Source organism: Onychostoma macrolepis, chromosome 22, assembly GCF_012432095.1.
Source record: "Onychostoma macrolepis isolate SWU-2019 chromosome 22, ASM1243209v1, whole genome shotgun sequence".
Taxonomy (NCBI): Eukaryota; Metazoa; Chordata; class Actinopteri; order Cypriniformes; family Cyprinidae; genus Onychostoma; species Onychostoma macrolepis.
In genome coordinates, this window is record NC_081176.1 from 36755101 (window position 1) to 36780011 (window position 24911).

Below are 24911 nucleotides of genomic sequence, written 5' to 3' on the forward strand. Positions count from 1 at the left end.
CATAAACTAGAGCAAAAGAGTAAGCAGGCTGTTATTAAATCATCACTTTGGTAGCAGAAGAGACACTGGAACAAATCAGTGAATATGGTGTTTAATAATGGTTGTGTCATTAGCACAACATTATAGTTTTCGCTTTGGCTCTTTTTGCCATAATAAAGGTGTTTTAAAACACGTGTACAGCAACCAAAGAAAAGTTGATTTTAAAAAGGCAAGGATCAAGAGCCCAACTAAAGCTAACACTGATCTCCATCATGGTACTTCATATAGTAATAAAAAAAAACTTGTATTTCTGTGAACGTCTGACAGAAATAGCATCAGTCTGGTTAGTAATGTGTGAAGTAATGCTGATTTAGGAGTTGTTTAATCAGATCTTGAGAGAGTTAATGTCTTCTTTATTTCAGTTGATTTCATCTAAGCTGTGGTTGAAGTCAGTTGTAGTTCTTGTGGTTCTCTTTCATTCAGTGATTCTGCTTGTTAACAGCATCTGTTCATCACTAATCCACAATCAGCACTTAATTAATCACATAGTTATCTCATTAACTTCAGCACTGATTCCGTGTTACTCTAACACTCTAACACTCTGTAGTGTGCACACATTATAAGTGTTCATTTAAAACTGAGGATTTTGTTGTGGGGTTTAAAGGGTTAAAGATGTAAGAACAGCATGAAATGTAATTTAACAGCAATAAACTGTAATTAATTTACGGCAACAAACTGTAGAAAAACAGTTACTTACTGGCAACCGTGCTGCCGGTAGATTACTGTTAATTCAAAGAAAAAAACTGCAATTTACTGTAAATATTAACAGTCAGATTAACCAAACGAAAAAAGTTATTTTTACTGAAATATTAGTGAAGGTCCACAGAAAACAGTTATGCAAAGTCATGAACTGATCAGGAGAGTAAATATTAAACTGAACTGTATTAATGTGTGTTTGTACATGAGAGATCTGTTAGTTTAATGTAGTTTTGTGGGTCACCGTTGTGCTGGAGAGTAGAGCCTGTGCTTCAGTCAATGATGAGCCACAAACACTGATGTTCTGCTGCTTTATTTAAAATAATTGTGCAGTTGCTTAAGCAATGATGATCTTTTTGTTAAGTGCTCCAGCGCATGCATGTTGTCACGAATCTGGTCTGCACTCCCGGTCACTCACCACTAGAGGTTACCCGCTCACCACATGGACTGCATTTCCCATCAGCCATCTCACCAATCACACGCACACAGCTGTCACCAATCATTCATTGCACTAATCACATGCACACCTGATCACACAGCATCACTGATCACACACACTATTTCAACCCTGGACATTCTCTCCCTCGTTGCCGAGTATTGCATGCATTATCGCTGCCCTACAGAGCTCCGTTAGTTTTCCTAGTCTTGCCTAGCCCTGCCTTTGTTCGGATTGTTTTCCCTTGCCTGGACTATCGCTAACGTATTGGATTACCTCTCCTGTCTCGCCCCTTTGGATACTGTTTGCCGATCGTCGACCCACGCTTGTCTTTGGCTACTCTTTGTCTCGTCCATATTATACCTGTTTGCCATTGTTTGACCCTGCCTGTACGACCACGTCTCTGCCTAAGAAAGTCTGCATATGGATCCGTACGTCTCACGTCTTGTCAGCCCCGTAACACATGTGTGCTATAGTTGATGATGAACTGCAATGATTTGAGTTAAAGACATGTTTTTAGTTGTTTAAAGTGTTTGCAGTTTTATACTAAGACATATTTCTTCTCAGTGGACTCAAATTATATAAGTTCACATTACTAATACCGTATGAATACTAATATTTGAAACTTGAACTGTTTGAAGCAATTGCAGCAGAGTTAATTTCCATGGTAGTATAACAGTAACATGCTGTAAAAATGAAGAGCTGTAAATTAACGGTAGATGGCTGTAAAAGAGGCAGAAGCAGAGGCGCTTGAAGCTGCTATTGATGAGGACAGTGTCAGGCTAAGTTTGAATTCTGCTCCCTTGGAGCCATGCACCTATGAAAGTGAGTATGTTCGTCAGTCATGCGAAGCTGGGTTTGAGAACAACAATTTGACTCCCTTGCAACATTTCAGACCACAAAAGAGCAACGGTCATCCTACTCCTCTGCCCTACCCCATATCCCCCAATTCAAATAACTGCAGCTCAAACATAAATGACATTGTAAGATGTCTTGCTCGTCGTGAGCTTGTGGCAACAGGCTTACTGCAGTTTAATGACAAACCTCAGAATTACAGAGCCTGGAAACCTTCTTTTCAGATGGCAACTACTGATTTAAACCTGACTGCAAGTGAAGAGATGGAAGTGGCTTGGCAAGGAGTCAGCAGAGCAATTCGAGCAGATGAGGGCAAGAGGTGTCAGTCCAATAGTACAGAAGCTACCGTTATTTGTATTAAATCCTTCTTAAGTGACAAACAAAAACTACTTCTCCTTCAATCCTCGTTAGACAACATTCATGTCGATAAAGCCAGAGGAGCATATATAAGATGGAGAGCAAAGTGGAGAGAGGACGGGGAAAGGAGTTCAGCATGTTTTTGTAAACTGGAAAAAAAAGAGACAAGAACGTAACGGTATTAAAGCTTTACTGATTAATGATCAAGAATGTACAGATCCTGAAACATATCTAAGGAAATGTATTGTTTCTGCAGTAATGTATACTCCTCCTCTTATTCACGCACAGATGCTGATGCTCTCTTTGATCACAGTAAGGATTGGACCCCAACAGTAGATGTTTGTGATGCAGATATTAGTATGGAAGAAGTGGAAAAAGCAGTGAATTGTTTATCATTAGACAAATCTCCTGGGTCAGATGGGTTAACCAGTGACTTCTGTAGGCATTTTTGGAAATATATCAAAGACCTTCTTTTTCATATGTTGAAAGAAATATCTGAATCCCATATTCTTCCAACTACTATGAAGCAAGGAAGCATCACTCTCATCCCCAAACCTGGAAAAGATCATAAGTTAATAGACAATACAATGTATAAAGACGCGAACAGCACAGTTATATTAGCACATGGCATGTCTTCAAGATGCTCAGATGACAAAGGAATCAAACACGGTTGCCCATCTCTCCGCTGCTCTTTATTACTGCAGCGGAAATGCTCTCCATTCTTATAAAACATTCTGATTTTGAAAAATTGACTGTATTTGGCAAACAGTTAGTCATCAGCCAATTGTCAGATGACACAACCATATTCATGAAAAACATTGACCAAGTTACAAAAATTCTGCAAATCATAAAGTTTTTCTCAAGGGCATGTGGCTTAAAGTTACATCTTAAAACATGTGAATTACTACCGGTTCATAACTTTCCTCAGTCAACCGTTTACAATATTCCTGTTAAAGACACTATTAAATACCTAGGTATGCCATTACAAAGGATAACACTTAATAATCTGAACATTTGTAATCCTTTAGATAAGTGTAAGTCCTGCTTAAACTCGTGGTCTCAGAGAGATATCTCTATTATTGGCAGAATTTATCTTACAGAAATGGAACGCATTTCTAGACTCATCTACCCAGTCTACTCAATCTCTCTTCCTAAAGATGCAATAAAAGCTATAAACCAACACTTTAATTTTGTCTGGAAAAGAAACACACACTACATTAGAAAAGGAATGTTGGTCAAATAATACGAAGAAGGAGGACTAAAAGCCCTTGACATTGAATGTATTAATGATGCAATTAAAATAAATTGGCTAAAATCCTTTTTGAAAAATGAATTTGGTTTCATATCCCCAGTCAAATATTTATGAAATTAGGAGGTATCCATTTTTTCCTTCGATGTGATTATGACCTTAATAAAGATGTAGAAGTGCACGTCATGTTTTCCTGTCACTAACTGCGAGTCCAGATGTCAGAAGAGAACAGAGAGGAATGGTCAAAAAGTCAGACTGATACTCCTGAAACCTCACCGGACGTCTACAGACAACATGCACTGGCACACCTGGAGAACATGGAAACTGAACAAAAGATTTAAATGTTAAAAACACATGAGATATATACACATCTCTGAAGTGAAGCTCGAGTCACACCGTCCCGTGCCGTGTGATTAGCAGCCTCTCCCCCAGAGCTGGTGGATATAAGGACAGCTGGACTCCAGGGGTTCAGACGAGTCTGGGATTTGTTGACGAATCCTCTGGAAGCTCTTCTGGTCCTCTTTCGCCTCCACAGATAATCTGTCCAATCCTGTATGTCAGTAGAAGCCAGTGCAGCCACTTCTGTCTCTGCAACATCTCTGACCCTTTCATCCACATCACTGTCTCCAGCATCTGGGTCAGTCTGACAAGAAAGGAGGTGGGTTTCTCTTGAAACAGTACCTGTGCACACAGCTTCTCATTTTATTGAGACACAGGCAGTGCCACTGGCCCACACGGCTATGAAAAGAAGCACCAGTTGTCTCTTACCCCAGTAAACACAGAAAAATAAATAAACCTGACAGAGGTTTGCTATTTTAACTCCAGTGTATTGAGTTAACATTACAAAACTCCTCTGTGTTGAAAAAAAAGTTTAAAAAAAGCTGCCAGAAGATTTAAAAAAAAAAAGAAGTTAAACCTTTTAAATTAATTTTTTTAAAAGCACATTTTGTCGCTGTTTTCCGTCCTCATATGCTCCGCATTGCGAGTCTAAGAACATGGCGTCTGTGAAAAATATTCCAGATGAGTCAAGCGCGCACACGAGCAAATGTCCCGGATGTGAATAATAACACTCAGCAGAGTGTTATAAGAGTTTCTCGGCGTATTTACACCGGCCAGAGGGCGCTGTTTATAATATTTTGAGAATAAAGTTTAAATATTTCGAATAAATTCAAAATTCCGAGAATATTGTTGAAATTTTTTGAGAATAAAGTCAATTTTATTGCTAATAATACAGCGATCTGTCATTAAAGAGCATGAAAAACACATGTAAGACGTATTTTAGTATTTAAACTGACAGAATCTGAGAGCTGGGGCTATACTATACTATATAAATATAGACTATACTGTCAAAATATTGCAACTTTAATTGCTACGATTTAATTCTCATAATTTTGACTTTATTCTCAAAATATTTTGACCTCATTCTCGTAATTACGGCTTTATTGTCAGAACAGCTCACCTTCACTTCACTCCTCCCACAGCAGATCAGCACTGAATGCTTTGTCTGCTGCACACAGAGAAGGATTTGACAGAATTCATCAGAAGAGAAAGATATCATCTACACGGTTCTGAGAAAGAGGCAGCTTCTCTGCTTTAGCTATGTTGTGTTTTAATCTTTGTACAGAAGTCTTTGGTCATTCTGATGTATTTTAATGTAGAATACTGCATATGATACATAAATATAAGAACTGTAGAACATATGAATATGGTATATAACTATTATATAACTATAGCTTGAATATGTTTTGGTAAATACCTGAAATTGTGCCCGTGTCCAAATATATATGAACCTAACTGCATCAAGAATCTCAATTATTCCTGAATTCAGATCAATATTATTTAACAGTATATGTAACAAACACGTTCCTTGGGTTCAGTTAAAAAAACCCTCCTTTTTATGTTAATAAATAAGTTCAACACATTGTGTTCATATCTTTGTGGTTACTTGTAGGGAATGAAAAGACCAAATTAAATAATTTAAAATCATTATATTTTTAGTCAAAAATGTGTTTTTTTTTCAAGATGTATGAAGACTTTGTTAAAGTGCATTTGCAGGTAAAGTGAGGGACATTTGAGCTCTTAGAAATGTAAATATTACAATAACTGTGCATTCATAACACTTATTAATTGAGATGAGAATAGATGGACATTTGGCCTTTGTGTGAAGACTTTGGTCAAAAAGATTAAAGAATAATATCCTGAGCTGGACCAATATATATATGTCTTGTAGCGTAACAAGCCCTTCTTCAGATAAAATGATTAAATGCTAGAAAGTGATCGAGCTGAAACGGCTGATAATAAGAGTGCACAAAAACACTATATTGTGATTGATTTGTGTTTGGCTGCGTCTCAATCAGCTCGTTGGTTCGTGTTCAGTAATTCAGATCCTCTACATATCGGGACACTTTTGACTCTATTTTCAAAATGCAAAATCTTCAGTGATGGTATTCACGAACAACAGCAGACATGTTTAACGCTATTTAAAGTACAGTACGATCAATACTGTGGTGTGTATCTGTGCCGCATTGATAGACTGATGAACACACAGTGAACAGAATGCATGTTTATGCTGAAATATAACTGAATAATGGTATTATGTGTCATGATGTGCACTGAGATGCCTTCTAGGTTCCTGCTTCAGAATCTCTAGTAAAGGGAACATTGTATTTAAACAACAAGTACATTGTGTCTAACATTTCTTTCTTTCTTTCTACAAACACGCCTAATACAAAGTGGGACCTTGTTTTGTAATATAGTACTAAACTACTGTACAAAATCTAAAAATATATGATGTTTGAGAGAAACTTATCAGAGTTTCAACCCTTAAACATAAGTGTTTTTATGGCTTATGGCTATCATTTTTATCATTTATCATCGATCAGTTTACGGCTTTAAACTTGAAAAAGTGACCCAAATAATATCAATAATTCTTGAAAGATTATGAAGATGTAATGAAAACAAATCTCACCAATCATATTATTTTTTTTAACCTATTTTCATGTATTTTTTAGACTCAAACTTAATATGTCCACATTTTTAAAATGAGAAAAACACAAACTTTTTGTATTTCAATACTGACACAATAATGTACTCTACGAACTCACACACTCGTTATTTATTTATTTATTTATTTGATCACATTTGTATTTTAATCTAATTGATACCTGGTATGAAATATTAGTTTACAGTTTGTCAGACAAAACCTCACACTCTTGTAGTTTCCTAATATTTTCAGCACATAACTGGACCACATACATTATGTTTTTCAACAATACATTACACTCTCAATATCTGTCAACTCTTTCATTATTTCTATATCATGTTCTATGTAGATTTATTTCTATATCATGTTCTATGTATATTTCTATGCATTAGACAGCAGCGCGTGAGCAGGACTTTTATTCTGCTGTGGTGATGTGACGTCATGAGGATGCGCCGCGCTGCTGTGTTTCAACTGAAGAAAGGTTTGAGTTTTAAACATTTAACGTGTAGAAACGGTTCAACTTCAAAGTTTTACAGGCGATACATTAACTGTTCATTAGTTTCGGCGAAGTGAAGCTTTCAACTCAGTTGTAAAAAAAGGTTCATTACTCGAAGCTTTTTAAAACGGTTCATGCTGGTCACAGACTCCGGTTTCCATCTCTGTTATATAGATACAGATATAAAGCGCTAATATAAGTAATACATAAATACGTTATTTTAATATGGTGGTTATATTTATTTTATTGGCATATATAACAGGTATCTGTATAAATGATAAAACACTATGACAAGGTAATGTTTACTTTATTATATATTACATTTTATATTATCATCTCACACATGGATCAGCATTTTCTATAATAAAAATACATATCTGATGTGACTTAATGTATAATTAGCATCAAACTAAAAATATGAGTCATATTCTTGAGGATTAAAGGGAAGAAAGCGAGATGATCGCACAGCATCAGTCAGGTGGCGATATGACGCTTTTTCTTAGCGTCCGTCTCCAAGTGACTCGTTTAAACCCTGAACTCTGGTCTATTAATGTGATCAGCAGATCATTAGGTAACTAATATACATCACTGCTTGTGTGTTATTGTGTGAATGTTTTGAGTGTAATCAGGTGATTTAAATCTCACCTGACTCACTCCCTCACCAGTGTGCTGACTACGGAATTAGTGTGCTGACTCCTCACCAGTGTGCTGACTACTGAACTAGTGTGCTGACTCCCTCACTAGTGTGCTGACTACTGAACTAGTGTGCTGACTACGGAACTAGTGTGCTGACTACGGAACTAGTGTGCTGACTACTGAACTAGTGTGCTGACTACTGAACTAGTGTGCTGACTCCTCACTGGTGTGCTGACTACTGAACTAGTGTGCTGACTCCTCACTGGTGTGCTGACTACTGAACCAGTGTGCTGACTCCTCACCAGTGTGCTGACTACGGAACTAGTATGCTGACTACTGAACTAGTGCGCTGAATCCTGAACTAGTATGCTGACTACTGAACTAGTGTGCTGACTACGGAACTAGTGTGCTGACTACGGAACTAGTGTGCTGACTACGGAACTAGTGTGCTGACTACTGAACTAGTGTGCTGACTACTGAAGTAGTGTGCGGACTCCTCACTAGTGTGCGGACTCCTCACTGGTGTGCGGACTCCCTCACTAGTGTGCTGACTACTGAAGTAGTGTGCGGACTCCCTCACTAGTGTGCTGACTACTGAACTAGTGTGCTGACTACTGAACTAGTGTGCTGACTACGGAACTAGTGTGCTGACTACTGAACTAGTGTGCAGACTACTGAACTAGTGCTGACTACTGAACTAGTGCTGACTCCCTCACTAGTGTGCTGACTCCTCACTAGTATGCTGACTCCTCACCAGTGTGCTGACTACTGAACTAGTGTGCTGACTCCCTCACTAGTGTGCTGACTACTGAACTAGTGTGCTGACTCCCTCACTAGTGTGCTGACTACGGAACTAGTGTGCTGACTACTGAACTAGTGCGCTGACTCCTGAACCAGTGCGCTGACTCCTGAACTAGTATGCTGACTACTGAACTAGTGTGCTGACTACGGAACTAGTGTGCTGACTACGGAACTAGTGTGCTGACTACGGAACTAGTGTGCTGACTACTGAACTAGTGTGCTGACTACTGAAGTAGTGTGCGGACTCCCTCACTAGTGTGCGGACTCCCTCACTAGTGTGCTGACTACTGAACTAGTGTGCGGACTCCCTCACTAGTGTGCTGAATACTGAACTAGTGTGCGGTCTCCCTCACTAGTGTGCTGACTACTGAACTAGTGTGCTGACTACTGAACTAGTGTGCTGACTACTGAACTAGTGTGCTGACTACTGAACTAGTGTGCAGACTACTGAACTAGTGCTGACTACTGAACTAGTGCTGACTCCCTCACTAGTGTGCTGACTCCCTCACTAGTATGCTGACTCCCTCACTAGTGTGCTGACTACTGAACTAGTGTGCTGACTCCCTCACTAGTGTGCTGACTACTGAACTAGTGTGCTGACTCCCTCACTAGTGTGCTGACTACTGAACTAGTGTGCTGACTACTGAACTAGTGTGCTGACTCCCTCACCAGTGTGCTGACTACTGAACTAGTGTGCTGACCCTCACCAGTGTGCTGACTCCCTCACCAGTGTGCTGACTACGGAACCAGTGTGCTGACTACGGAACCAGTGTGCTGACTACGGAACTAGTGTGCTGACTCCCTCACTAGTGTGCTGACTCCCTCACTAGTGTGCGGACTCCCTCACTAGTGTGCGGACTCCCTCACTAGTGTGCTGACTACTGAAGTAGTGTGCGGACTCCCTCACTAGTGTGCTGACTACGGAACTAGTGTGCTGACTACTGAACTAGTGCGCTGACTCCTGAACTAGTGCGCTGACTCCTGAACTAGTATGCTGACTACTGAACTAGTGTGCTGACTACGGAACTAGTGTGCTGACTACTGAACTAGTATGCTGACTACTGAACTAGTGTGCTGACTACGGAACTAGTGTGCTGACTACGGAACTAGTGTGCTGACTACGGAACTAGTGTGCTGACTCCCTCACTAGTGTGCGGACTCCCTCACTAGTGTGCGGACTCCCTCACTAGTGTGCGGACTCCCTCACTAGTGTGCGGACTCCCTCACTAGTGTGCTGACTACTGAAGTAGTGTGCGGACTCCCTCACTAGTGTGCTGAATACTGAACTAGTGTGCTGACTACTGAACTAGTGTGCTGACTACGGAACTAGTGTGCTGACTACTGAACTAGTGTGCAGACTACTGAACTAGTGCTGACTACTGAACTAGTGCTGACTCCCTCACTAGTGTGCTGACTACTGAACTAGTGTGCTGACTCCCTCACTAGTGTGCTGACTCCCTCACTAGTGTGCTGACTACGGAACTAGTGTGCTGACTACGGAACTAGTGTGCTGACTCCCTCACTAGTGTGCTGACTACTGAACTAGTGTGCTGACTACTGAACTAGTGTGCTGACTACGGAACTAGTGTGCTGACTACGGAACTAGTGTGCTGACTCCCTCACTAGTGTGCTGACTACTGAACTAGTGTGCTGACTACTGAACTAGTGTGCTGACTACGGAACTAGTGTGCTGACTACTGAACTAAAGCCGATTGAGACACACCCTGAGATTTAGTTTGGCTTTATTTCTCATCTTAAACAGAACCGAGTGTCCAAGAAACTGCTGCTGAAGCGACTGAGATCCACACACTATTATAAAGATGGCGTTTATTAAAGAGGAGAGTGAAGATGTTAAAACTGAAGAAGCGTTCAGAGTCAAACATGAAGAGACTGAGGATCAAACAAAGATGGCGTTTATTAAAGAGGAGAGTGAAGACTTCAGGATTGAAGAAGTGTTCAGTCTGAAACAAGATACTGAGGAACAAACAGGTCAGTTTTCATCCTCAAAGCTGAACTCATTCGATCCGTATTCAGATGTCCAGCTCTACAGAAATGAAAGGTGTTAATGAAGAATGTCATATGCGTGTCCCAATTAAAGTGGTTTTATGTGACGTGGCGCGGGTCGATGCATGTGGACAGACTTGTTGAGATCACATGACCAGACAAATACTAACGCTGGCTTCGTGTGAACCTGAGAAGATCCTTCCCTCATGTTGGTCATTCGTTATTATGACGTGTCGCACATTAAAGGTGCTATAGGTGATTATCTTCAGAAACATTTTTTGATATTCTGGATGAAAGTCTCTTCACATCCTGATAGCAATCATTAAGTTAAGTGGTATAAATGTATTTATATATTCTGTGGTAGGTGTATGACCAGGAAATGTTTGTCCAATCAAAACGCTCGGTCTTCCTGGTATTGTAGTACTTTTACTAATTACTATAGAGTTTTCTCAGCGGTGAATGACACATGATGTAGTCCAGTGGTTCCCAATTCCAGTCCTCGTGCCCCCCACTCTGCATATTTTGCATGGCTGTATCCGAAATCGCCTACTGGATTTCGAAATCGCCCAATCTTACTACTGGAGCTGCCCGTTTCCAAAGATTATTAAACAGCAAGCAAATATGCAAAAGCGGCAGTCCTTCCGGTGCACCGAGTGTCCGAATTCACTCACTGGTTTTCATTCACTCCTTCAAGTGAACTGTAAGAGTGGACTAATGTAGGGAATAGTGAATGAGAGTATAGGGGGCAATTTCAGATGCAGCCCATGTCTCTCTTAATTAACACACTCGGTTCAGATAACCAGCTCGTTAGAAGAGAGCTATGTGCATAAACTGTGTTCTGATTGACATGCTCCCTACACAGTGTTCATTGTTCATTGCTCCCTACTCCCTGAGCAGGGAAATCCATTGAAGTTTATTTCACTTCAGAAAATTAACTCATGGATTTGCGCTGCGCAGCGTCTTCACACACAGACGAAACTTACTAGAGAAGTGTGACATAATACACATCTGTAAATAAATACTATTTAAGTTCATGTCTCGCACACTTTAATGCTCTTTGTATGGGACATTTGCTTTGAACTGGAATCAGATATACAGTCGAATCGTGATAAGATATACAGTACATATGAAATGTGCAGAGCTGGGAGGGTGCGAGGACTGTAATTGGAAGCCGTTGATGTAGTCTATTGTAGTAATTTAATGTTGTCTCTGGCTGCTCTTTGAGCGTATGTGCGCAGGGGCGTAAATTTAATCTAACAGTAGGGGGGGACAATAAACATAAAATTTCTCAAGAGCAATTTTTGAAAGGGACACAAATAATACAGCCAAAATTGTACTTGTAAAGATAGATATGTGTACACAGCATGCACATAGCATGGACTGTGTTTAAATATGAGTTCGGTTCATATGGTTCATATATGGGTATAATTATAATTATTATTTTGCATCCTCCGTAGTATTTTAGGTTTCGTCTGAAACCGAGTACGTCTCTTTAGTTATTCAACCGCATTAAGCCCACTGATCTGCCACTTAACATCATATTGAGCAAAACCCAACACATCGGTAGGTCTACAATATTAGCCTAATATCAGTTCACACACAGGCTTATCGCCGTGTTAGTTGTAGTGGGTGACAAGCTACGATATTAAGCTTGTTAACCTTATAATCGCTCATAGAAAAAACATCGGATATCATCATTTTTTTGTCATGACTAATTTATTAATGATCCAGCATCATCTGTATTAAAGAGAAAGGATCATTTCACCCGATGTTTAGAGAATAAAATAGCCTTGACAGCCTAAGTTACTTACACATGACTAACTTGCTCTCTCTCACCGGACTCATGTGTGTTACTCAGGAACTTGCTGTCTCCCACCGGAGTGACCGGACTCGTGTGTGTGTATCGGTAAAAGAGGAAAGCAGGCCGTGGACCAAACCACTGTGAGGCAAGGGAGCGGGGAATCAAAACATTTCTGAACTTAAAACGTTTTTTTTTGCATTTATTTTGTTTTACTACTCACACAGTTATTTTAAGTATATGTCCATTATATTATTTTCATTACACAGAGTTGCTTGTAATGATATTTTTAGGGGGGGACAACCCTCAGATAGGGGGGGTCCTGTCCCCCCCGGGATTTACGCCTATGTATGTGCGTTCAGGGAGGGTGCGAGGACTATAATTGGAAGCCGTTGATGTAGTCTATTGTAGTAATTAATTGTTGTCTCTGGTATTCTGCTCTTTGAGCGTATGTGCGTTCAGGGGGTGTGGCTTTGGATGGCGATTGTAGGAAGGGTGGGACGTTCGCTTTCAGTGCTATCAGGCTAAAGTTAGCATTTTCCGAGATCTCCTATTGCACCTTTAAATTAAGAAAAAGCAATAAATAATGCAGAAGTTGTCTAAACAAATTTATGTGTAACATTAAACTCAGTATCTGTTTCTGAATTGAAAACAATGAAAACCAAGATGTTGATTTGAACATGGGGTAACATAAGTATGCTGTCTGATATTAGTGTATTTTTTTCATAAAAACATAAGTCAGTTGTTCACTTGGTGATGAACGATCCATTCATTGGTCTGAATAAGAAGCCCACACAGTACAGTACAACCTCTGCTGCTCACAGCTGTGCACACAGACTGTAGCCTAAAGATAACTGCTTTCATGCTCTTCCCAATATTACGAAAAATACCATTGTATTTGAAGGATAGAATTTGAATTTAACAGGCGAGAACCAATGAGGTTCATTTTTGTGTGTTATGCAGCACATTTGAGCTTCAGCAAGTATTTACGCAGCATATTTGAGGTTTGTTCTCGTTCATCAAGCATGTATTGTTGAGCTTCTGTTTATGTTTGCTGATCAATGTGAATAAAGCCTAAATTCAGTAATGTTTGTCATATAAAGTCGAGCCCGACCGATATATCGTTTTGCTGATTTTATCAGCTGATATGAGCCTGTCGCAGATATATTGTAGCGAATGTGCACCGCCATTACACAGATGAAATGCTTCTGAATGGTGTAATTACTTAGTTTGTCCAGCAGAGCGGGCTCCATTGTTTGACCCAGGTCACCGTAGTGTAGAGATGCACGGATGAGCTCAAACTTCACCCGAGTCCACTGTTTCAAATTATCTACCCGCCACCCACCCACACCTATATTTGATCATCACATAACATTGATTCTAATTATTAGTTTTGCATCGTGATATCACTGATGCTTACACAGCATAGTTTGTCAGTAACGTTATGCTAACAACAATAAAACTACTAAAGCGCGGACGACGCTCGCGGTGTTTTCATCTTCTGCCGTCTCACTATATGATGATATTAACACACTGCTGCTCTGAGAGTCATTTCATTAGCATTTTACAGTTTAATTTGAGAAAACTACCGTCATATCACATGATACACAGCAGCTGCAAGTTCCTCACGGCAACCTGTCAAAATAAAAGTTTAGTTTAACATTAAGAGCAGTCTTAAGACTCAATGCTACTACTAATAATAAATATTAATAAATCTTGAGTTTTAAAGGAACAATCCCATTTGTTTTCTTTTTAATTTTAACAGAAAACCTCTGTTGTGCAGCACTTTGTTTGCCAAAAAATAAAAGGGTTTAATTTTCATTTGATTAGGATAAATTAAATTAATGTTTTATGCCTTCATCTGATTACCAGAAAAATTAAGAACATTTTATAGGGCTCTATTATTGTTAAGAAAGGACCCTATACAAAAAAAAGAATAGGTTTAAAATACAGGCCTGTGGGTCTTAATTTTTTTTCATTAATTCACCATTTGTAAACTGCATTTACTGTTCTTTTTTTTTTTGAAATATCAATAGCTTTTGTCTTAAAACTGTATTCACTGAATGTAATTAAAAAAAAGAAGAGAGAATCGAATCGAATCGAGAGCTTGCGAATCGAAATCGAATCGAATCGGGACATCTGAGTCAATACCCAGCCCTACAGATCACATGAGCCAATATTTTATTCACAATAGAACATATATAACATAACAAATGTTTAAACTGACAAATTACAGTATTACACAAATATTACACAAATTACAGAAATACACAAGGCCTTCCCTGAAATAGACGTCGTCTGGAGGGGAGCATATGTTGCTTTAAAACTTTTAAATACCTTTCAGCATTCATAGTGCCTTCCAAAACATGCAAGCTGCCCATACCGTATGCACTTATCAAGTCAAGTCACCTTTATTTATATAGCGCTTTTAACAATACAGATTGTATCAAAGCACTTAACAGTATCAAATTGGAGGATAGAGTGTCAGTAATGTATAAGATTAAACACTCAATTTTCAGTTAAAGGCATTTCATTATTGAATTCAGAGATGTCATTGTCTAGCTCAGTTTAGTTTAAATAGTATCTGTGCAATCAAATCGGCGATAATCGCTAGAAATTAAGCGTCCCCCAACTGAGCAAGCCAGAGGCGACAGCGGCAAGGAACCAAAACTCCCTCCGAGACAGAATGGAGAAAAAAAAAACCTTGGGAGAAACCAGGCTCGGGGGGCCAGTTCTCCTCTGACCAGACGAAACCCGTCGAGGTCTTCACTGGGGATATGTCTCTGGGGCTCCGGTGCATAATATAAGAAATGATCATGAGTAAATGGATAAAATGATAATAATCATGAATGAATAATACACAAATTCGAGCATACACTAAAACTAAAACTCAAAGCCAAGTATTAGAACAAATATACAACCTCAGAACTGTGCCATCATCTTCACTCTCAAAAGACTGGGGAGCCCGTTTCAGTCACAGTAGAAGACCAACACTTGTCCAAGAATGCCGGGCGACGTGCACTTACCTACGACTGAGCTTCCACTGTTTCTGAAAGAAACACCCTTTTTTATACTTTCAATTTTAGGTGCGGTTTAAGAACAACCCCTCTAAGTGAGAGAGAAAGCAAACTGGCCAGGCTCGCTCCCCCTCCCAATTGGGTGCACTTTGTTTTAATTACAGAAAAAGATGAATTACTATTTAACAATATCTCTGAGGTTTCACAATCAATATGGCGTACATCAAATCTGCTACATTAAATTAGTTTACACTCCAATGGAACAACACCAGTATTCAAAAAGTCAATGGGATAGACTCTCTCTGTGCTTTCCCATGAGACGTTAGTTTGTATCACTTTCAACCTTGAAAATCTTCCCTTTCTGTTCCATTCCCACACTGTTCATCCGTTGAGCGCACAAAACAACCCATCCTTTACAGTCCGATAAGTACGATTTGAACCATGCTAAGGCACTTTCACTAATGCCAACAACGTTTTCTAGTCTATTCAAAAGAATGTTGTGGTCGATAGTGTTGAACGCAGCGCTAAGATCCAGTAGAACTAATAAAGAGATACAACCACGAACAGATGATAGAAGCAGGTCATTTGTAACTCTAATGAGAGCAGTTACAATCCACTTTCCTGCAGAGTTTAGCTGTAACCCTAATCAAACACATCTGAACATGCTAATCAATGTCTTCAGGATCATTAGAAAATCATAAACAGGTGAGTTTGATCAGGGTTGGAGCTAAACTCTGCAGTGGATTGGACCTCCAGGGTAAGATTTGAGGAACCCTGGTCTAAATCCTTGTGTAAGTGCTGTAATACTTGTTCGTAGATCTGTTGTTTAAATTATTTACTTGCTGCTAGGAAGGAATACTTAATTTGTTTCCTACCTATTTCTATTCTGCATTTTCATTGAGGTTTATAGGTTTGATTGCACTTACTGGTAATTAGAATAATTTGCGCCTCAGCTAAGAATGAGCCTGCGTCATTTGCATTGTTCCTTGTGCCAAGTGTTTAGTTTCGTCTTGAGCTATTAGCACTCCTTTAAGCTTATTGGCTGGGCTGATCAGAGGCCGGCCACAGCTGTTTTCACTGTAGTCTCTTAGACTGTATTTATTTGATGTCCGAGCGCTGACACGGTAGCGTCTGCAGAAGCGTTCAGCCTCCTCGTGTGAAGATCGAAGAGTGTAAAGACCGACGACTTTTTCCTGTGCGACTTTAACCGAGCAACAACACTGAGCACACACTTAAGTATAATTTCTTCCTTCCCTCACACTCTCTCCTTTCCTATCCTCTATCCTTCCACCTCTATCATGTGTTTCCAAACCATTCCGGTTCTCTCTCAACCACGCTCTACCATCACACACAGACGGCAACGTAATCCTGCTAACCTGCACCCTATCTCTACATCTTCCACTACACCTCTTGCTTTCTCTGTGGGTCTCTGGAATTGTCAGTCAGCTGTAAACAAAGCTGACTTCATTTCTGCTTTTTCATTACAATCCACACTCAGCATCTTGAGCTTGACTGAGACCTGGATTCGTCCAGAAGACTCAGCAACCTCAGCTGCTCTCTCTCAAAATGTATCTTTCTCTCACACCCCACGGTAAGTTGGCCGGGGTGGGGGCACTGGTCTGCTCTGCTCATTTCAAACAATTGGAAATACTCAACCCACTCTCCCCCATGCAATCACAACTCATTTGAATCTCATGCGATTACTGTAACGGCTCCGATAAAACTCCACATTGCGGTAATCTACCGTCCCCCTGGCCGAATTCTAGCCACCTTCCTAGAGGAGCTGGACGGGTTGTTGTCCTCTTTCATGGAAGATGGCACTCCACTCTTAGTCTTTGGTGATTTCAACATTCGTCTAGACAGGCCTTATGCTACAGACTTCCATTCACTCCTAGCTTCATTTGATCTCAAATGCCTTACCACTACTAGGACGCACAAATCAGGCAACCAACTTGATTTTCTTCGTGAACATCGGACTAAACTCAGAGTGGCAGAGAGAAAATGGCGCAAATCAAACGAGCTGTTGGACTGGAGTAGGTATCATTTTTTGCTTTCATCTTTCTCTGCTGAAGTCCACACTGCCAAATCCTCACATTTCCACAACAAGATCAACAGCACTCCAGACGTGTAATCCCTTCAGAACATTTAACTCTCTCCTCTGTTCCCCTCCTCCACCTCCCACCACTTCCATAACAGCTGATGACTTTGTTCTGGTTTTGTCTGTGAAAAAAGTTGCAATCAGGACCTCCAACCAACCACATCCACTGCTCAAACTCCCATCTTCTCCTTCTGTCCCCTCCTCTTCTCCACATACACTACATCAATGGGTCCCATCATACAGGCACATGGCTTCTCCTACCATTGCTACGCCGATGGCACACAGCTCTATCTCTCTTTTCAACCAGATGATCCAACGATAGCTGCACAGATCTCAGGCTGCCTGGCGGACATCTTGGCATGAAAGAACATCACCTACAGCTCAACCTGGCAAAGACTGAGCTTGTCTTTCCTGCCGCTCCGACTCTACAGCATGACATCACGATCCAGTTAGGTTCATCAATAATCACCCCATCAACTTGTCAGAAATCTTGGTGTAATCTTTGATGACCAGCTGACCTTCAAAGAGCACATTGCAAAGACTGCTCGATATTGCAGGTTTGCACTACACAACATCAGAAACATCAGGCCCTTTCTGACGGAGCATGCTGCACAACTTCTTGTCCAGGCCCTTGTCATTTCTAGGCTGGACTACTACAATGCTCTTCTGGCTGGACTTTCATCAAACACAGTCAAACCTCTACAAATGATTCAGAATGCGGCGGCACGACTGGTCTTCAAGGAACCCAAAAGAGCCCATGTTACACCTCTCTTTATCTCATTGCATTGTCTACCAGTTGCAGCTCGCATCAAGTTCAAGACACTGATGCTTGCATACAGAACGACCACAGGCTCAGCACCCTCCTACTTCCACTCACTATTACGAATCTACATCCCCTCCAGAAGTCTGAGATCTGCTAGTGAGCGACGCCTCGTGGTACCATCACAGAGAGGCTCAAAATCACTCTCCAGAACATTCTCGTTCACCATTCCTGGCTGCTGGAATGATCTTCCCACCCCTATCCAGAATGCTGGATCCCTGTCTATCTTCAAGCAACAGCTGAAAACTCATCTCTTTCGACACCACTTGACTTAATCCTAAACATTAAAAAAAAAAAAAAACGTAATCTTTCCCTTTATCTTTCTCTCCTTCCCTTGCTAGCTTGTACTTGTTTGAACAATGCCTGAGACTTGGTGTTATGAGCACTTCCTCTGTCTGATTGCCTCTTCAAGATTAATCGCTTTATGTATTCCCCAATTGTAAGTCGCTTTGGATAAAAGCGTCTGCTAAATGACTAAATCTAAATTTAAAAAGCAGTCTTTTGTGGTAGAAGTGATGGTTCTACCATATTTGTAACAAGGAGTTGGATTTACAGCTTTAGCTATATGGAATATACAGGACAGGAGACTAGATAATGATCTGAGATATCATCGCTCCGCTGCAAAATTTCAATGCCACTGACATCAATTCCATGTGACAGTATTAAATCTAGAGTATGATTTGGACAATGAGTAGGGCCTGACACGTGTTGTTTAACACCAATAGAGTTTAGAATGTCTATAAATGCTGATCCCAACGAATCTTTTTCATTATCAACATGGATATTAAAATCACCAACGATTAGTACTTTATCTGCAGTCAGCACTAACTCCGATAGAAGATCAGAAAATTCTTTAATAAAGTCTGTATGGTGCCCTGGTGGCCTGTATACAGTAGCCAGTACAAACATCACAGGGGGTTTATCATTAACACTTGTTTCTTTGAATAATGTTATATGAAGCACCATTACTTCGAACGAATTATACTTGAAACCCGACCTCTGAGAGATACTGAAAATATTGCTATAAATTGTAGCAACACCTCCCCCTTTACCTTTTGGACGCGGTTCATGTTTGTAACAGCAATCTTGGGGTGTAGACTTGTTTAAAGTAATTGTGTTAGAACAATGGAAAGGATGGTTTAAAAAATTCTTCAGGATGGTGACGAGTCTGCTTGCAGACAGGAGGTTGAGCAGCTGGCTGTCTGGTGCAGTCTTAACAACCTGGAGCTCAACACGCTCAAAACAGTGGAGATGATCGTGGACTTCAGGAGAAACCCCCCCTGCTCTCCCCCCACTCACCATCATGAACAGCACTATGACTGCAGTGGAGTCATTCAGGTTCCTGGGCACCACAATTTCTCAGGACCTGAAATGGGACAATCACATTGAGTCCATTGTGAAAAAGGCCCAGCAGAGGTTGTACTTCTTCGCCAGCTGAGGAAGTTCAACCTGCCACAGGAGCTGCTGAAACAGTTCTACTCCGCCATCATTGAATCCGTCCTCTGACAGATAACTACTCCAATAACTGTCTGGTTCAGTTCAGCTACCAAATCTGACCTCAGAAGACTACAGAGGGTAGTCCGGACTGCTGAGTGAATCATTGGTACAACCCTCCCCACTCTCCAAGAACTGTACTCATCCAGAGTGAGCAAAAGGGCTGAAATCACTCTGGACCCTCACATCCAGCACACTCCCTCTTTGAGCTGCTGCCGTCTGGTCGACGCTACAGAGCTCTGAGCACCAGAACGACCAGCACAGAAACAGTTTCTTCCCTCAGGCAATCCATCTCATGAACACCTGACAATAAACGCGGAACACACAACACTATTATACATTATTTATTCACCACACATACTTGTTTTTATTTTACTTTTTTTAAATTTATTTATTTATTTTTAAATTTGCACATATCAGACCTGTACACACACAATTGTCTATATTATATATTGTGTTTTTGCTGTTTTGTATATTTGCGTATTTGTATATTATTTTTTTTATAATATGTGTCCTGTCCTGTCTTTCTGTTGCACTGTGGAGCTTCTGTCACTTTAACAAATTCCTCGTATGTGTAAACATACCTGGCAATAAAGCTCATTCTGATTCTGATCATTCATGATCTGATGTGTCACACACTGTACATTCCTAAACACTAGGTTACTGTTATTATTTGCATTGTCAGCAGTGATGACTAGATAAACACAAAACCACATTTGGTGTGAAAATGGGATACAACAATTTGGACATGGAGCTGCACCAAGGGCCTTAAAAACACCCCCAATACAATAATATTAAGATAAGTTTAATACATCTTGAGTTACAGGCACACACATTTTGGAAAAATAATATGTATGACATTCAAACAGGTATGTTCTATACAATTGTTTTGTTAGAGGGAAACAAGATGCATTCCTAGTATACAAAGTGACCATATACAAAGTGACCATGACCAACATTTGGTTTTCAAGCGCTGAAATATTCAATAATCTGATGGAGCCTCATTGAGGTCCCCTATATCTCTGGGATTGAACGATGAAAATTAAGATTCCAAAACTAGAATCTAAAATCATATTGTGATATGTATCTTTAATATTTCTTGAGTTATAGGCATGCAAACTTTGGACAAATAATATTTATGGCACTCAGACAGGTATGTTCAATGCAGTTGTTTTGACAGAAGTAAACAAAATGCATCTCTAGTTTCAACATTATTTGTTCTTCAGACATTCCTCTTTAAAAGAAAAGAAGTATCATATTTTTTGCAAATTGACCCACATTTGGTTTTTGACCACTGGAAATATGTACATTTTAACAATTTACTCTTGGAGCCATATTTAAATTCCAATATCTCTGGAACCGAACCATATAGGGCCTTAAAAATTAAGATGCCAAAAGGAGTGTTTAAGACCCAATATCTAATAGGGCATCAAGATATATTTTATAGTTCTTGAGTTGCAGGCGTGCAAACTTTGGAGAAAAAACTTGAAAAGTGCTGTTTCCCCATTTTTGAATGGTCATCATTGGCACATAATGCAACGAAGACTGCTAAAGTGAACAGATTTTACTAACAGGCCTACCAATCTCTGTGTAAAAATAACATTGTGATGCTGCCATCTTTCTGAAGCCATTTTACCCCCTGTAATTTGGCTCTGAATCTCAGGTGAAAATTGCCATTTTGACCCCCCCTCTACAAATGAGTGGATTACTCAGTAAATATTCATCCATGACATTTAATATTCTGGCTTTTATCACTATACATGTCTGTCTTTCTTCAGAAAAAAATATTAGCAAAATCAAAAATTTGAGCCGGGGACCTCTGGTTGAGTTGACATGGAATGACCCTATTACCATTTAAAGTAAAATGATCCCAGATGTAACTACGGTATGTAGGGTTGTGCTGGGTCGTGACTAACAGCTACCATTGGCTGTGGTATGGCAGCACACATTTTTGTCTGGATGTTTTGTTGAAGCACAAAGCTTTGTTTACAATATAAATAATTGTTTAGCAGGCCAATGTTACATCTCACCCATTACAGAGGTAAAAGAATCCCATAAATCTAAATGAAGCCATATGCGGCTTTGTGTTCTGTTTTGCTGCTTAATCACTCACATTTCCACATTTAAAAAATATTAATAAACTAATTTATTCGTTCCCTCATTTTAGTTAAGGCATGGTCACATTGTTCTAAATTGATGCTTTGCTTTAAAGAGAGAACAGATCAATGTAACTTGGCTCGTGGCCACAAATTTAAGTCATAGGAACGAATTACTAATATTCACATGCACTGGTAAATTAGTTTTGCTTTCCCAAAAGCACAACATCTAATTTAAATGTCTTGCTCGTGCATAAAATATTAACTTGTGGCAGTGCAAAATACTTTGGGCCACAACATTTTTTCAATTTATTTTAATTTTCACTTTGCGTGTTAGGGGTGGAGTGTTTCAATTAACGGCGGAAGGAAAGAGGATATACGGGAGTGAGTCTTACCCAGGAGTAATTGCGTCATCAGTAAGGGTTGCAGTGTGAGAGTGAATTAAAAGTGGAAAGATGGTCGCGTCTGGAACTGTTGCCTTCTGCGAACGCTATCTGGTGCGTCGCGGAGTCCCACGTGACTTTTTAAGCGGTGCACTTCAAGATCATCTGGTTTTAGTTAGGTTGTTCTGAAGACAAGTCCCGGCTGCTTATTCACCTGTCCTGGTGTCTGATGACAACTCGATACACTCTTCAGCTCCCCTCATGTCTGTGAACTTGTGTGACGCAATTACTACACGGAGGAATTCACACTTGAATTGACCAAATTTTTTTTTTTTTTTTTCTTCTCGTTCTTTATTTTTCAAACAAGTGTTTTTCCATGGACATTGTGCAATAAATCTTCCCTTTATGAACAGTTTTCCTCTGACTATTTTTGGTGACTTAATATTGTAACAGGTGGTTTATTTTGTTGGCTATCCTGGGTTATTTTAATTTTGTCGGGATCAAAATCGAAAAAAATTCTTTAAGAAACTTTTTGTACTAGGGCGACCACCACCGTTACAAACTTTTTTGACCATTTAGACACAGTTTCCTTGGATTATTATTATTATTTGTCAATTAATGGATGTTACAGTTTGACCTAGTTTCCTTAGTTCCCCTGATTAGTTGATTTAGCTCCACACCTGTTTCTGTTTCCCCTTGATTACGTAGTATTTAAAGCCTGTGTTTTCATTGTTTCTTTGTCTGCTATTATTTGATCTACGTGTTTGCTACCCCTCGCTCCTGGATAATTTCTGTTTCTTGTGTGATTTCTCATTAAAAGATTGTTTTGTGGATACTCCTTCGTCGTGCGCTTTATTAGTAAAAACACGTAACAGAATAGCAGACCGAAAAGTGAGTTAATTAAGTGGCGTTTTTCTTTGTTTATTTTATTTTTTTCTTGGTCCTCTTCTGGAATGGATCTGCCCGCCGTCCAACTCCTGTGCCTGGAGCAGATGGACTGTTCGCTGGAGAACCATACCAGGGACTTTCTCGATCTGGCGTGCCTTACCCACTTCCCCGACCGCTCGCTCTGCGTCTTCTTCATCTCCAGCTTGAGCGAGCGGAGTAAGGCACGCCTGCCAGCGAACGGTCCCAAAGAGGATTTCGCCACTTGTGTGCAGTGGGTGCTATCAAGAGGAACTCATGGACATCTTCAAGATGGACCTTATAGTCTGATTTGGAGAAGTGCTAACCTGTGCTCCTGAATCTCCTGCGTCTCCACTGGTTCCATCCATCCCTGAATCTCCTGTGTCTCCGCTGGTTCTGTCCAGCTCATATCCTCCTGTGTTCCCTCCCAGCCTCCCTCTCCCGCCTCCTCTCAAACCAGCTAGTTCCTCGCCTCCATCTCTGCTGATGCCTGTCAGTCCCTCGGCTCACCCTCAGTCAGCGCCTGCCATGCGCTCTGTTCCGCCGCCTCGGGACTTCCAGTCTCCAGCTCCACCTTCAGCCTCAGTCGCACCGGCTCCACCGCGGTCTTCCGGATCCCCGCCTCCGCCTCAGTCACCTGAGCCTTCAGCTCTGCCTTGGCCCTCCGGATCCTCAGTTTCATCCCGGCTCTCCGTCTGCTCTGTTCCACCTGGGTCTCCACCTCCAGCAGCTCAGTCTCCGTCAGTCGGTCCCCAGGTGTTGTCGGTCCCTTCTCCACCATGGCTCCTCCCACGGTCAACTCCATCGTGGGCCGCCATCCTGGCTGACCTTTGGATTGCCACCTGGCTCCTCCTGCTCCGGGCTCCTCCCTGGCTCCTTCCTCCATCAACTCCACCCTGGCCCTATGAACTGTACCCCCTTCCTGTTACCTGCCCCCCTCCTGCTCCACGTCCACCTCCAGAACCCCCACCCTCCCTCCTCTGTTGGACTGCTTTTGTCGGCGTGGGGACGTGCCGGGAGGGGGCGATATGTTACAGTTTGACCTAGTTTCCTTAGTTCCTTAACAATGGATCAGTGATTAATTTTTAGCATCCTTATGACATAAGTCTCATAAATAATTAACTATATCTACTGGTTCAAACTGTGCTTTTTATAAAGGGTTTAACTGCCAGCTTAAAAGGGGTCCTTGGGATATGACCTAAAGAAAGTTAGTAATATTGTGAAGAGCAGCGTTTCGACTCTAGCCCTCAAGGTTCCCTTTTCTGCAAACTTGAGCTTTCAAATAGAGTGAAAGTGAAACTGTAAGTGAAAGTGACGTGACACACGGCCAAGTATGGTGACACATACTCGGAATTTGTGACCCATCCAAAGTGAACACACACACACACACACCGTGAACACACACCTGGAGCAGTGGGTAGCCATTTATGCTGCGGCGCCTGGGGAGTGTTTGAGCCTTGCTCAAGGGCACCTCAGAGCACTGTACATTCACTCACCCCACCTACAATTCCTGCCAGCCCGAGACTGGAATTTGCAACCTTTGGATTACGAGTCCAGTTCTCTAACCATTAGGCCACAACTTCCCCCATGGTAGAGCTTTGTTAACTGTTAAACTAAAAATGCTTGTGTGTAATGGATTAATAATAATATAAATCATATAATTATATATATATCATATAAAATAATTAGCCTATCATTAAAGCCAGACATTTTTTTTTTTTTCGTACAAGTGACCTTTAATGTGGAG

The 24911-nt window shown here is 40.7% G+C and overlaps 1 protein-coding gene across 7 annotated transcripts in view; it reads left to right on the forward strand.

Annotated features, from left to right (window-relative positions):
* Positions 1-7010: 7010 nt before the first annotated feature.
* The window catches only part of LOC131529881 (gastrula zinc finger protein XlCGF57.1-like), a 31503-nt gene continuing 13602 nt past the window's right edge, over positions 7011-24911 (forward strand). The window contains exons 1-3 of one of the 7 annotated variants that reach the window (XM_058759850.1): positions 7063-7096; positions 10311-10364; positions 10452-10537. In XM_058759850.1, coding sequence (XP_058615833.1) covers positions 10456-10537 — 82 coding nt within the window. In that variant the 5' untranslated portion in view covers positions 7063-7096; positions 10311-10364; positions 10452-10455. Of the gene's footprint in view, positions 7097-7116; positions 7215-7580; positions 7683-10310; positions 10538-12410; positions 12499-24911 lie in introns of those variants that run through there. The other 6 variants (XM_058759847.1, XM_058759849.1, XM_058759846.1 and 3 more) reach the window with 6 other exon arrangements.